Genomic DNA, 15,655 nt, shown 5'->3' with positions numbered 1-15,655 from the left:
TCACACGTCTCACTGATAAAGGAAGTATAGTTAATGATTCTCCAGTGACGTAATAACCGTGAACACTATACGGAAAGATTCTTTATAAAATCATGTCTTGTATTTTATCTTCATCCTCTGGCATTTCTTTCCGTTAGAGGTTGTGAAAGTTTTAACCTTCAAAGATGCACAAAGTTTATCAGACCTTAACTAGATACCAAGACATAATATTAGCTTAATAGGCGTCTTCCCTTGCCACACTATATAGCAAGTGGCTTGGATCATAATATGAAGAAAAGGCCCCCAAGCGTGTTACACCTGATGGGCAAAAACCTAATGCTATTTGGGGGGGGTTAGGTTAGCGTTTGGTAAAGTTACGTTACGTTACGTTGGCGTTAAGTTACGATTAAGATGATTATTCTTATGATAATATAAGATGGGGGTTAATCATCAATGATTACTCTTAGATACTCGTGCGAAGCTTCATACACCACGACGTGTCTTGTTTACACACACACACACACACACACACCTGCGCCATCACCACAAGCCACAAAACATATGTTACTCTCCTGCTCAGTTTCACTTTTTATCCCAGCAAGGCGGACATACCCTCCCCTCTCTCTCTCCTTCCCCATCCCCTCCCTCCGCCCACTTTCTTCCCTACACCCCTCCAGCCACCCCGCACCCACACCTTGTAACGATGTGTTGTGGTGACCCCGCGGTCACGTGCTTTCACTGAGCCTCGGGGCACGGCCAGAGAGAAGCGGGGAAGATTGCGTGAGTATGGTGGTGCAAAGGAGAATGGGTACTGTGTGGAGGTGTGTTTATGGCGTAGAAGAGCACTTGAGGAACGTGGACAAGGCGTGGAGTAAGCATGGACATGGAGGGAAGAGGCTTGGACATGGCGTGCAGAAGCGTGGACGTGGTTTATAGGAGTAAACATGACGTAAAGGAGCGTGGTCACAAGGTCATGGCACTACAAACAACAACATTTCGCATTTATTAAAGTCACCCAAACTCTTGATTCGTCCGTCGTGGAATATTATCTATTATATATACATGTTTATTATAGAACCTAAGCTTGTTTTTGTTGCATATTTTAAGCAGTTCGCTGGGCTAGACTGCCTGTCACTTCGAGGTAATAATGGTTTATCTGTGAGCTGGAACGCTGAAGCTATCGCACGGCCCCTACACTCTCTCTTGTTGTCATAAATACCCGTTTTCTGTGAAAAAGAAGGGGAAACAAAACTGATTTATTTTTTTCATCCTGGGGTGAGGGAGAGGGATGGAATAATGAAGGGATATATGAAGATAAAGATAAGAATTAAAAGATAGTTGAAGAGTTATTGTTATATGATGTACCGGTGTATGGTGTATAGATATATGGTGTATAGATATATGGTGTATAGTTATTGTATTGATTGTGTCCTGAAGCAGTCTTATCTGGTGGTTGTTAGAGTGAAATTAATTACATTCTATTTCTTGAGAGAGTCATTTGAGGATCATATTTAAGTTAAGACAAGCCAGGTGTTGGAGCTAATCGAGCGATAATTCATTCAGACAAACACAGAAGGTTTCAGATGTATACACAAGGCCCCGGTACACCGAAATTTGCAATACAATTATGCTGAAGGAACGGTACAAGGGATCTCTCTGGCCTGAGTAAAATCGTCTGATGTTGGCCAAATAAAAACGTCAAAAGGTCGTCCAGAACACACATAAGTTAGTACAGAATGTTCCTGGTTGGTAAGCTGACTAAATGCTGCATTGTTTTTGTAACCCGAAATAGTATCTTTATTACCTCTATATATGCTGAACACAGTGATAATAAAATAGTAAGTTATAATAATAGTATTAATTCAACTCTAGCTATACATCCATGGAATACAAATATTAAATTAAAATAACTAGATAAAAATTATTAATAACTTCACAGGTACCATTCACGACTTTAAGGAAGGTCAATAATCAGTTAACTGCTGAGCAATTCCCACGATAATGCTGACAGTATTGTACTTTAAAACCTGTTGCTGTGTTTAATAGTATCAAAAGTTTCAAGGAAGTTCTCAAACTTTTTAGTGAATATAAGAATCATCAACGACGAGCTTCCTGTTGTGTGTTAAGGCTGGTTGGTACAGTATACACACTCACAGTCCACCTCACGTGTAACCCGTGTTTAAGCAGCGGTATGAACACCTTCCACTCAGAGAAGTTCACTAAATTATTACCATCAGGCACGAACAGTGACGTCATGATGGAGTTGCCAGGTGTCACTATAAACGTGTGTGTGTGTGTGTGTGTGTGTGTGTGTGTGTGTGTGTGTGTGTGTGAGGATGACCCAACACATTCTTGGTGTTTCATTACTGGTCAACACGCGCGTTAGTGTTGAGGTGCAAATAATAATTCCCCAGTATCATGTATTGTCGTTAACCTCAATCACCCGAACGATACACACACACACCCCATCGGCAAGCGAACTCACAATGTAAACTTTTATTGGTGGCTGCTAAGTGAACGCTCTCTCTCTCTCTCTCTCTCTCTCTCTCTCTCTCTCTCTCTCTCTGTGGTGATGGGAGATACAGGAACTAGAGTATCGAAACTTTCCCTTGTCACAGGTTACTAGAGAGTCCCTGGGGCGTCACACCCAACTATCTGTCTTATATTAGTCGATTTATCATACGCCCTAAAACACACAATATGAAACTTAATATTTAATTCATATTTTTTTTTTAATTTTACACAGTTTTTTTCACTAGTATAATAATAATGTATAGAACAATTATTATTTATGCTGTTTTATCTATAGTTTCATCTTACTTCGTTTTCTTTATGACAGGTGTGTGAATGATCACCTGTTGCCTTGAGTAAAATCCCTAATGAAGTTGTTTAATTGTCTCTCGGGAGCATCTTCGTATACACCTGGTCATGCCCCCCCGCCCCCCCTTACCGTCTTGCCTTTACCTCCAGGAGTGATGGGGTTACCTGTCTGTCCACCGCCAGGAAGGTAGACGGGGAGGAATGACACACACACACACACACACTAGTTACTGTTTTTCTATGCATACCTCGGATCTTCCATAACCTTCTCGCTAGTGATGAAAGTTATGTAACCCTGAATTAAGAACTCTTAGAACTTTCTCTATATAAATAGCGAAAAATTTTAACTATCACTGGTAACTAATGAACATATCCAGGGTATTTTTACGTCAAGAACAAAGTAAATAAATAATAATTGAAAGTGAAATGTTGATGAACAGTTGTACTCTCACTCTTGTTATGTCTCTCGTTCTGGTGATCACTTAGCCGCTGCACAACACCAGCCTCCAGACAGAGGCGGTAGATTTCTCCTCTTGCATTCTAACGTAACGACACACCACGTTCAGGCTGGTACGGTATGCTGGCCGGGGGGAGGAAGAGACACTACTTACCCTACCAACCTGTGTATCTGAGAGGTCATTCTGGTCACCAATCATGAATTCTCGTGATATTTCATCATCTGAGGTGCTTCACACACACACACTTTGTCCGAGTAATCACGTGAATTATGGTGATACTCTGACGCTATGATAATCTTTAGTACGGCCGAGTGTAGGGATGATAATGCTTATTTTATCATTACTTAAGATTTGATACTATGATTTTATTTTCGTAGTTTGATTTATATATTCATTAATGTTGTGAAGCTGGAGGGTAAACTTAGGTGTTTTACTCAACCGGAAGTGTTCGTGTATATAAGTGAGATATTTTACCCAACTTTTACATCATTAAGTTTGAGTGTCATGATTTAGGTACAATTTTGGTGATAAACAAACGTAAAGAAAATACAGGGTGTCCATAAATGATTACCCTGAAAACAGTATGCTCTTATGTTTCAATCAGGGTATAATCATTTATGGACACCCTGTATTACTTTTTTTGTATATGTGTTTTTCATTACACAGTCTTGTTATAGAGGTAAGTATAATCACCAAGAAGATTCATTATAACACAACACATACACTCGTAGCACACTGTAGGTAGGTAGACCTTGGCAGTTCAGGTCATTTTCAAAGTGATTTCAAGATCTTTCGGTGTTTGCAATTTACTAGATGATTAATGCAACTTATCATCGTGAAGAATCAAGTGTGACTCATCCATTACGGTAGATACTTAATGCATTTTCCAACGTCATATTGGATTCCAGTTTTTATGTTTTAACTTCACCTACAGCTTATGGTGGTATGGTGGTTCTCTTGGCGCTAACAATGATTGGAAATACCTTAAGAATCATCCGGAACCTGAAATCATATCCCCAAATTGCCTGAGTCTCTTGAAAGGCGACAAACAGAGTGGGGGGGGGTGTGGGTAGGGGCCCTGGCACTAACACGTGGCACTAACACCTGGCACTAACACCCTCATAAAGGCAGTGAGAGCCGTGTGTCTGGTAAGGCTGAGAGAAAGATAATAAATGAAATAAAATAGATTGATCAATAAAGAATCAGAGAGAGACAGACATACAGTTAATTTGACATCATTAGAGCCTTATTATTTTCTTCCCATCAGATAGACCATGAATAGCCAAGACCGTCATTATCATTCTTCTCACATGCTGACTAAGTGGGCCAATTAGTGAGGCTGTTTCTATGTTACTGGGCCAGACAGGTGTCGTGTGTCAATCTAACCTACTGCAACTGGGTTAGGCTAGGTTATAGGTTAGGTTAGGTTAGGTTATAGGTTAGGTTAGGGTAGGTAATAGGTTAGGTTAGGGTTGTAGGTTAGGTTAATAGGTTAGGTTGGAGGAGTTGGTTAGGTTAGGTTAGGTTAGAGGGTGGGTAATAGGTTAGGTTAGGGTAGGTAATAGGTTAGGTTAGGCTAGGTTATAGGTTAGGTTAGGTTAGGTTATAGGTTAGGTTAGGGTAGGTAATAGGTTAGGTTAGGTTAGCACTGAGTGGGATTAGGTACTGTGTGTTTATAAGTCATCCGTGGTGCAGCATTTTTTTTCCTCTCCTATATTACGAAGAGAGATAATGGTAACAGCAGCAACATCATCACAAACGTTAATTAAAATGTGTAAAGTCGTCCGTGCAAGATCACTGTCATCATCTGGGTAATAAAGAAGTATCAAGATTGTCCCCCTTCAGTTATTCACTCACTAACATTCACCCTCTTACACTCTAACAGTCATTCACTAACATTCACCCACTTACACTCTGACAGTCATTCACTAACATTCACCCACTTACACTCTGACAGTCATTCACTAACATTCACCCACTTACACTCTGACAGTCATTCACTAACATTCACCCGCTTACACTATGACAGTCACTCACTGGCATTCACCCACTTACACTCTGACAGTCACTCACCCACTTACACTCTGACAGCCACTCACTAACACTCACCCACTTACACTCTGACAGCCACTCACTAACATTCACCTTCTTACACACAGCCAGTCACTCACTAACATTCATTCACTAACACTTAATCAATCAGTCACTCACTCACTAACACTCAGTCACTCATTCACTAACACAGACAGACAGACAGACAACACCTTCTGTCATCACGTACTTACAGTGGTCAAGGAGAAACTCAAAAAATTTAACTATTTCATGATACACTTCACTGATCACTTTATTCATCACATTATTATTATTATATTTTCCTCCTCATTGTTGTGTGTTACGAGTGAATGAACAAACCTCATTAATAACCAAGAGCCAAAAAAAATAATAATAAATAAATAAATATAATAATTGTAGTTAGTTTTGTAAATACCATTCCCAAAATTATTTAAGACAATCGTAGATATGTTATGATTCACTAAGGGAAATACAATCCAATAAACCTCAAATTCAGTTAAATAGATTAAATATATTACAGTCTATAGTATAAAGGAAGATCTAATTACTTACTATAATAAAGAAAAACTAATAAGCTTTTGACCTTAACTATCAAGATCTTTTTATTGATTAGGTTAGGTTAGGTTAGGTTAGGTTAGGTTATAGTTTTAGGGAGTCTAAAGCCAGGTAAAACAAGCATGGGGAGGTGTTCCTAATCTTCATGCTAACTCCAACAAAGACTTCTGAATTGATTGACACTTCTATTCCCGACACCTTCAAGAGGCGGCGTAATTTCCGCCACACTACAATACGCTCCACTTACTATAAAAGCCAATGTTTGACGTGTTTATTATGATCTGAGAGCACTGTAAGATTTCCCGGTAATTGCCTCTGAGCAAAACGTGACGAAAGTGTTGATGTTATTGTATGAAAAGACTTGAGATGATTTGTAAATAGATTATATCAAAAGGAAAAATAGTAAGATTATCACTAAAATTGGTGTTAGAACGTATAATTTACTCTACCTGGGTATTAGAACGTATAATTTACTCTACCTGGGTGTTAGAACTTATAATTTACTCTACCTGAGTGTTAGAACTTATAATTTACTCTATCTGGGTGTTAGAACTTATAATTTACTCTACCTGTGTGTTAGAACGTATAATTTACTCTACCTGGGTGTTAGAACTTATAATTTACTCTACCTGTGTGTTAGAACGTATAATTTACTCTACCTGGGTGTTAGAACAGAGACATCACTACGCTTGGGTTAATTTCACATCTACATCTGAATGAAGTCTTCCAGTGACTACCACAACAGAGAAATAAAAAAAAATTCACAAACACAATTAATGATCGCCACCTCCTCTTACCTAATTTATTACTCTTAACCCCTTGAGTACGATGACTATCTAGTGAGTACAAGGTTACTGTACTCAAGGAGGATTAGCCAAGGCATTCAAAGGGATAATAATTCGTACATAAGGGATTAAATATTGTATGCAATCAAGGTGGTTATGTCGTCGTACTCAGGAGTTTAAATATCTTTCCTCAATGGTCGGGTTGATAGTACTCAGGAGAAAGGCATCGTACTCAAGGGGTTATGGAACTCAGGATGACACATAGACTTAATCTGTAGTTGATGATCTTGGTTTGTGAATGTCTTTTATCCTATCGTTCTACCCCTCTTCTCTCTCTCTCTCTCTCGTGTGCAACATATAGGCAGCTCAGTTGATCACACGGTGTTCAACTTAGCGCAGTCACCAGTTGATATGGTCCACTGGTTCTCGACTCCCACGGGGCGTGAGTTGAGTGGGTGGTGAGGGAGGAGGAAGAGGTGTTGGTCGTGACAGTCATGCTCTGGTTAACGAGGTCAAGGATTTCATGTGAAGGGGTCAAGGATTTTATGTGAAGGGGTCAAGGATTTTATGTGAAGGGGTCAAGGCTTTCATGTGAAGGGGTCAAGGCTTTCATGTGAAGGGGTCAAGGATTTCATGTGAAGGGGTCAAGGATTTCATGTGAAGGGGTCAAGGATTTCATGTGAAGGGGTCAAGGCTTTTATGTGAAGGGGTCAAGGATTTTATGTGAAGGGGTCAAGGCTTTCATGTGAAGGGGTTAAGGCTTTTATGTGAAGGGGTCAAGGATTTTATGTGAAGGGGTCAAGGCTTTGTTAAGGAAGGTTCACAGTTATGCTAGAAAAGGGATAAGTATATTATTTTTTTTCAAGGTGACAATTTAAGGTGTTTTTAAGGTAAAGGTTTAAGTTTTGGAGGCAGAGGTGTTTTAAGGTACTCTCACCTAAAAGTTCGAGAATTTATTGTGGAAGGGTTCAATGCTTTCTTCAGCTTGGTTTAAAGTTTGTTTGGAACGATGATTAAAGTTTTCTTGTCGAAGTGTTAAAATTTCCTTAGGTTTAGTAGAATTATTTTGTTTTGTTTTTATTTAACGAGTTTTTTTTTTTAGGGATCAAATTTATCTCGGTGAGGGTATAGGTATTAAGAGGTTCAGCATTCGTAAGACAAGGTTTAAAATCCCCCCACAGCCATAAGTTGAAGGTGTTATGCCACCAGGTGTGATTATACAGTACACTGGCAGGACAACACGTCAGAGATCATATATTATTACTACTACAGTCCAAACGATTGTAAATGTTTTGGACCCTTGAGATGTTTGGTGTAAGAGACCCATCATCACCCCCTCTCCTCCGCTTCCACCAGCATCACCCCCACCCAACTATATTCACCACACCCCCACCATACTCACTACCCCACCATACACCCACCATACTCCACCCCCACCATGCACTACCCACTCACCAACAACCCACCATACTCACCACCTCAACCCACCATACTCACCACCTCCCAACCCACCATACTCACCACCTCCCAACCCACCATACTCACCACCCCCCAACCCACCATACTCACCATCTCCCAACCCACCATACTCATTCACAGCATTTGGTCAATATACGCCAATCTTTATCACACATAGTCAGTAAACCGCAGAGCTTTTGTTCACACATTCAGCATATTATCTTAAAGTGCGAGGTGACTTACTGTTAATCCACGCCACAGGAGGTGTACTGTGTTACACCCTCACTTACACCATCACACTTATACTTAAACAATAATCTTCCCATCGACTATTTTCTTCTTTACTTTCTCTCTTCATATCACCTTCGCTTCTTCCTGTCTCTTGCATGTTTCTACAAAATTTCCTGGCCCAAAAGTGTCAGGTGTGCTGGTAGAGCGAGTGGACAGGTAACAAATGTGGCTCTGTAGTACGTCAGGGTGATAATTAATACCTATTGTCCAATTAGCTGGTGAATTATACCGGAACAGTGATCATGGTCTCTAAGGGTCACTATCTCAGGGATATATACACTTTTTTTACCCACCGATCTAGTTACTCTACAACACTCTAGCAATTCCTCCCATCTGTAAGGCGCCAGCTGTACAGACGAATGGTAAATCACATCATTATTGCATCACCTGAAGATTACCCTCCCTAGATTATTCTACCTTAAGAATAAACCCATTAACGCTAATACCCGAACACCCCGAGGAATTACTAGGGTATTTAATCAAGCTGGGAGGACTTATTTTCAGGTGATCCCTCATTATTGCATATCGAAATCATCTCTGTAGTCTAGGAGTACAGGAATTTAGAGAGTGACTCATTATTCGAGCATCATGTAACGCTTAATTTAGATACAGAGAACAAGAGGTGTAAGGTCAGTGTGTCAGTTGCGAGCCACACACCTGCTTCTTCCCTGCTGCCTGGGTCTCCTCCCTCTTCCTGCTGCCCGGGTCTTCTCCCTCTCCCTGCTGCCCGGGTTCCCTCCCCCTCCTTTCTTCTTACGTCTTCTTCTACCTACTGCCTAGCCTCCTTCCCTCCCCTTCTACCTTGTCCCCACTTTCCCTGCTGCCTAGATCTCCCTCCTCTTCCTACTCCATAGCCCCCCTCCCTACTCTCAACCCCTCCCTGCTCCCTGACCCCCCCCCCACTCACCCCGTATGACCCAGTGTCAGGCTTCATCTACTACCAACCAGTTTCTCCCTCCACAACCCACCCATAACCTGTCTCTGACCCTCGCCACTTTCACTGCCATAGCTGACTGACTGACTGACTGAATGCATCTTTGCGATCACTGTTGGTGGAATGCTGCGCTGTGTTGTACTGTGACTGTTGTGTGCACTGCATCTCTTGTCTCAGTATATTCTTGTAACTTGGAAACCTACTAATTTACCTTGTGTACCTGTCTGTTTTAATTAGTTAAGTTTCTATAAGGATTCAACTACTTTACCTGTGTTTCTTTGTCTTTTTAATTATTTCTTTATTTTTTTATATCATTAACAATGCTTAGCTCTCTCCTATGTTCTTTTCCTCTCTAATTTTAATATCAATTTCTCTTTTTTTTCTCACTCTTTTTCAAGATTATGTCACTATCTTCGTGTACTTTCTCCGTTTTTTTCTCTCTAAGCGTAGCGTGTAGTGACCTGTTTACTCTGCCTGTAACTGGTTTATTTTGTTATAGGTATAGATTATCTCATCACAAGGTCACGACAGATATAAATGGGTACTCATCTCTCTCTCTCTCTCTCTCTCACTCTCTCTCTCACACACAATCAACGTTACACACTTTTTTACTATCTCTCAATTTACGATATCTCCCATTCTTCTTCCTACTGTCTCTCGGTCTTCTCCCATTTTCTCTCCCTCACAGCACAGTCTCTCCCCCAAAGTACAGTCTTTCCCTCACAGCACAGTCTCTCTCTCCCAGCACAGTCTCTCCCCCACAGCACAGTCTCTCCCTCACAGCACAGTCTCTCCCTCACAGCACAGTCTATCACTCCCAGCACAGTCTTTTCCTCACAGCACAGTCTCTCACTCTCAGCACTGTCTCTCCCCCACAGCACAGTCTCTCACTCACAGCACAGTCTCTCACTCCCAGCACAGTCTCTCCCTCACAGCACAGTCTATCACTCCCAGCACAGTCTTTCCCTCACAGCACAGTCTCTCACTCACAGCACAGTCTCTCCCTCACAGCACAGTCTCTCCTCCCAGCACAGTCTCCCCTCTGCTTTGATCTCTCACTCACAGCACAGTCTCTCCTCTCAGCACTGTCTCTCATCACAGCCTGATTCCTCTCTCACTCCTTCACAGTCTCTCCTCACAGCACAGTCTATCACTCCCAGCACAGTCTTTCCCTCACAGCACAGTCTCTCACTCACAGCACAGTCTCTCCCTCACAGCACAGTCTATCACTCCCAGCACAGTCTTTCCCTCACAGCACAGTCTCTCACTCACAGCACAGTCTCTCACTCCCAGCACAGTCTCTCCATCACAGCACAGTCTCTCACTTACCTCTCTGGGCGTGTGTGGTGGCGCTCAGGAGAAAGATAACCAGAAGGCACTGTAGGGAGGCACTGGTGTCCATGGTGTCAGCGTCCACTCCCTGGCACCCCTGAGTAGCTGACAGGTGGCACGTCAAGTGATCACTGACGCTGTGTGAGGAGGAATTAAGTGACACTTGAGTGAGGAAGTAATAAGTGGCACTTGAGTGGTTACTGTCGACGTGTGAAGCAATAAGTGGCACTGAAGCGATCACTATCGACGAGTGAAGAGGTAATAAGTAGCACTCAAGCGATCACTGACCACGAGAGACTTCAGAGAGATAAATGTTGCTGGTGTGGTTGTTCTCGTTGTTAATGGAGACTGACTATCTAGTTCTCTCTCTGTCTCTGTCTCTTTCTCTCTCGTGGCTTTAGAGTCGGCCCTCATGTGTCTTCTTAATGCTCTGAGTTTCAAAGTAGAATTCTTGTTACTCTACAGCCTCTCGTTGAACGTCTGAGAAGGAATGTGATTGGTTAAATTATACCAATAACACCCATCAGAGGTTTAACATCTTGGTGGGTTTTTTTTTAATTTCCTCAGAGCTTCGTGGGGGGTTTGGGGGGTTTATTATTGTTTTTCTTCGGTCTTAGAACTGTTTTAACCCTCGTGTATTTTTCATCAGAGTGTTAAATGAAGGAAGTTAATTCTCCACATCAGTCAACCTTCACTTTTATCCCGATAGTTTAACACAATTGCATAAAATGATCAACGGTACGGGTTATATATGCATTTAATTCGAATTATATCACACATCTGCGGTTTCTTGGCGAATATAATTATAATACACGAACTAAAAGTGAATGAAGCAAAAAAAAATAATTAGATTAGACGAGATGAAGAATGAAAAAAAAGTGGACGAAAATGTATAAAGACCGAGGGGCACACGGGCGAGAGAAGAGCCTCAGTAGGACGTGTGTACCCGACGGCAGCCACACCACTACTGACTGACAGTTCCCCTCTCTCGTCGTCTCACGCCTCCACACTCTCTCTTTCACACACAAATACACGCGCACGTTAACACACACACACACACACACACACGCACATACACTCAAACCGCGCACACGTATACATACTCTCTCCCGGTACGCGTAAAAAAACATACACACACATATATACGCACACAGAGAATGTACACACTTCAACCACTCTTTCTTTCTGTCACGTCAGGACCTTCGAGGTAAACAAACACTCTGGCTGTAGTGTGTTGAAGTCACGTGTGGATGAGTGTTTGGGATCACCTGAAGATTAACCCCCAAAACATATTTCACCTCATGATTAAACACGAGGGCGAAGAAGCCTGAAGAGTCAATGGTTTATGTCTAAGCAAGTTATTGGAAGCTCCAGCAACTTGTCCCTGAATACGAATTCGCAACTTTCGATTTACAGCAGGTACCTACTTTGCTTCCCTGCTGGGCGCTGTAAACGCTTCTGTGCTTCAGCTTACACAAGGATGTAGAGGGGGTGGGTGCCCAATAAATAATAAAAAAAATAATAAAAATTATTAAACACCGTAAAACACACTACTTAGCTCTGGGTTAGGTCAGGTCAGGTCAGGTCAGGTCAGGTCAGGTCAGGTCAGGTCAGGTCAGGTCAGGTGAGGTTAGGTTTAGGTTAGGTATTGTGATCTCAGTATGATTTTTTTTCTGATCTTGACTATAATTTACCTGAAAGAAAAATTGGAATATGTTACCTGTAGTTTTATAAATATGCCCTAACTGGCCTAACAGGTGTTGACCACACTCCGCCAGATGGCCTTCAACAAGGACACACACACACTACCGGAAGGAACTATGGATGGTTGAATAGGACCACGAAAGGCTTATCGACAGACAGACAGACAGACAGGGAGACAGACAGAGAGAGAGAGAGAGAGGCAGAGAGAGAGAGACAGGCAGACAGACAGACAGAGAGAAGCAGACAGACAGAGAGAGACAGATAGAAACAGACAGACAGAGATAGAAAGTCCTCCCTGTGTACCACCTCATCCCCCCCTCCCCCCAATAGGTGACTCAAGGAGCGAAGTGACACCCTGACGCCACCCTCTGATTAATAACGCCATTAAGGTCGTCACGATCAGGTTAGCGATGAAGAAAATGTGAGATTATCTTTAATTATGTTCTAGGTTGTTGAGTTGGTCACGCAAGCAAATGGTCACGAATTCCAATCCAGTATAAGTAGAGGATTGTGTTCGTTCTTTGTGCATTTTGGACTTGTCTGGACTCGTGTGGACTTAACTGGACTCGTGTGAATATGATGACTTTGACCCCCCTTGAGTATGATGGCATATAACCACCTTGAGTACTATGACTTGATCCCTTGAGTATGATGACTTTGACCACTTAAGTATGATGATGCCTTTGACCCACACCATGAACGTAACGTCATCCAGATATAACTTAGAGAACACAGTAACAAAAAGAAAGTGGTGAAGACGTGAGCGTGGGTGCCAAGTGACTCCACCATAACACAAGTGATGTTGGTTACTTGCTAACGAGCGTGGCACCTCAAGCACGGTTGGCACCCCATCAATGGTCATACGTGAGAGGATCAGAGAAAGTGGTGATATGAGAAGTTATGATTTGAACATGTTGTGTTTACTCCTGAGGATCGTAAACGTTGTGATGCAAGACGTTGATTGGTGAAAGTCATGAGGTAGGATGATGACTACAGGATTATTCTTGTTTATTAGATGTAGAATTAGCATGGGGAACTTTTTCGTGTCAGGTTAAGAAAAGTCGATATACCACAGATAATACACACACACACACACACACACACACACACACACACACACACACACACACACACAAAGTTCTGTCGCCTCTCCTCCTGAACCACGAAACCCGAAATTCAAACTCATGAATCCGAAGCATTTATGGACTGAATAATGTATCGGTGTCTATTGCTTCGGGTTCACGATTCTGAATCTCGGGGTTCGTGAAGCAGCAGGAAAGGTGACAGGATTTTTGTAAGTGGCTGTACAGTGAGAGAATGAAGCATCTTCCCAATTTGGGCCGAAATATAATACAACCTGACGGATTATACTAGAAGCATTACCGAGACTACATGTGCGAGTCAAATTGTTCAACCGTTCTATGAGGTATTAGTCAGGACCCGGGAATACATACGTTATTCTCTCATTGTATACATATGTGAGTGTTTCATACTTAGAGAAAAAACTTGAACTAATCGTTTTTGCTCCAAAGAAATGCCTATAACCAAAAGCTCTTTATAGAGTCTTAAACCAACCCAATAACTCTTCTACTGACACATCAACAACAGACTATATAGTGACCACAGCCACACAGTAGCTTCCAACACCCAGGCGCTCATCCACACACAGCGAGAAGAAAATACAGTATTCCCACGGTCATGGAAAAACCTGGAAAAAAGAAAAGTTCTATCATGGGAAATCAGAAAAAATGGACAGAGGTAAAAATCCCATAGAAAAAGTCGTGGTAGTTTGTCTCCTCTTTAGCTAACAATCCAAGTGAATGTATGAGAGTTTTACCAATTTATTAAGGTCTCTAAATCTGGGTGTCTTTTGTCACATTTTCAAACATTTTATTCCCATATTTCTTAAGCACTTAGTAATTCTGATGTGTTAATGTTAAGACAATAACTTCATTGAATAGAGTCTTTAAGAGCGATTTTCAGATTAGTAAATACGATAATTATCAATGATTAAAACCTACGAACAGCGAAAGATTCCTATATTTAGTATTTACCTGTGTTAAGTAATGGGATTTATGGCCTATATTTTAATTTCCATCATATAACTATACAAACAGTTATGCACATTCAGACAGGTCCACACACAAGCAGAGATTTACACAAGAACAATTGATTGATCAGCACAAATACCACATCATCATCATCGTACAGCACATAACTCATCAAACACTGACACAAACACTCATCCTGACACTCAAATACATAAACATAATTAAAATAAAATGAAATATTTTCCTCGTCATGAATACATTGTGTACACCAACACATACACATGAGAGAAAGCGTCACCCAATGAGAACAAAGAGTAGAAATACAAATGTCATTCTCATAACCAATAAAAACAAGTATTCTTACACTACCAGAGAAACTGTTTAAGACGTACATTATTTCTTTTACATTAACAATAATACAAACTACATATATAAAAGTTCAATTGCTTTCACTTATATCTAATCACAACACACGCCTTAATATACACTAATTTATTATATATTCAGCATCTTATACCTCGTCATAGCGTTAAGGAAGAGTGTGTGTTATATTAGTATAGTGTTAAGATTCTAAATATCACTTTGTTCAACTAGAGACAAATCCACCTTATTATATTTTTTTTTATTGTTGATAAAATAATATATACCCTTAAATAATCTTCGCTGTCGAGGTGTAAGTGATGCAATTTATGGGTCGAAGCAAAACTAGAAAACATATAAAGTTATCTTAGAAGACTTTAATGATCATCACAGGACTACAAACAACATAAGTTTTACCTCACTAGTAAACACTGGCCAGATAACGTGCGATCCATAACCTTCAGAAGCAAACAATAAGTGACTCCTCTCCTTCACACATTGAGTTATAGTTGGCTGTCGATACCTTAGAGTCTTACCCTGTAGACAACCTTCCTCTCTCCACTGTTATGGATTCACAAGAGGCATGGTAGAACACGAGGTGGGAAAGAATATGTAATGAAGTGTATTGTGTAGGCCTCCTCTGTAGCATGTTGAGTAGGGTTCCGTTTACAGTACAGCGTCTTATCTATATACAAAACGTCACTTACACACATATTGACTTTATGCTCATTAACCACACACACACACACACTCACACACACACATTCATTATACGTTTGTTATTTATACAATCACTTTCTCCTGTACCCTTTCACTTACTTTCATCTACCTCTATGACTCTCACTCTCTCACTCC

At 41.1% G+C, this 15,655-nt stretch overlaps 1 protein-coding gene across 4 annotated transcripts in view; it reads right to left on the bottom strand.

Moving 5' to 3' along the window:
* LOC121854044 (chymotrypsinogen B-like) overlaps positions 1 to 11,637 on the bottom strand; it is a 33,074-nt gene extending 21,437 nt beyond the window's left edge. For all 4 annotated transcript variants that reach the window (XM_042348431.1, XM_042348432.1, XM_042348433.1 and 1 more), the window contains exon 1: positions 10,683 to 11,637. In XM_042348431.1, the coding sequence (XP_042204365.1) occupies positions 10,683 to 10,755 (73 nt within the window). In that variant the 5' untranslated portion in view covers positions 10,756 to 11,637. The remainder of the gene's footprint in view (positions 1 to 10,682) is intronic.
* Positions 11,638 to 15,655: the final 4,018 nt, after the last annotated feature.

The sequence above is a fragment of the Homarus americanus genome, unplaced genomic scaffold (assembly GCF_018991925.1).
Source record: "Homarus americanus isolate GMGI-L3 unplaced genomic scaffold, GMGI_Hamer_2.0 scaffold51165, whole genome shotgun sequence".
Taxonomy (NCBI): domain Eukaryota; kingdom Metazoa; phylum Arthropoda; class Malacostraca; order Decapoda; family Nephropidae; genus Homarus; species Homarus americanus.
The sequence above is the reverse complement of the archived record's forward strand: the minus strand, read 5'-3'. Positions and strand labels throughout refer to the sequence as shown.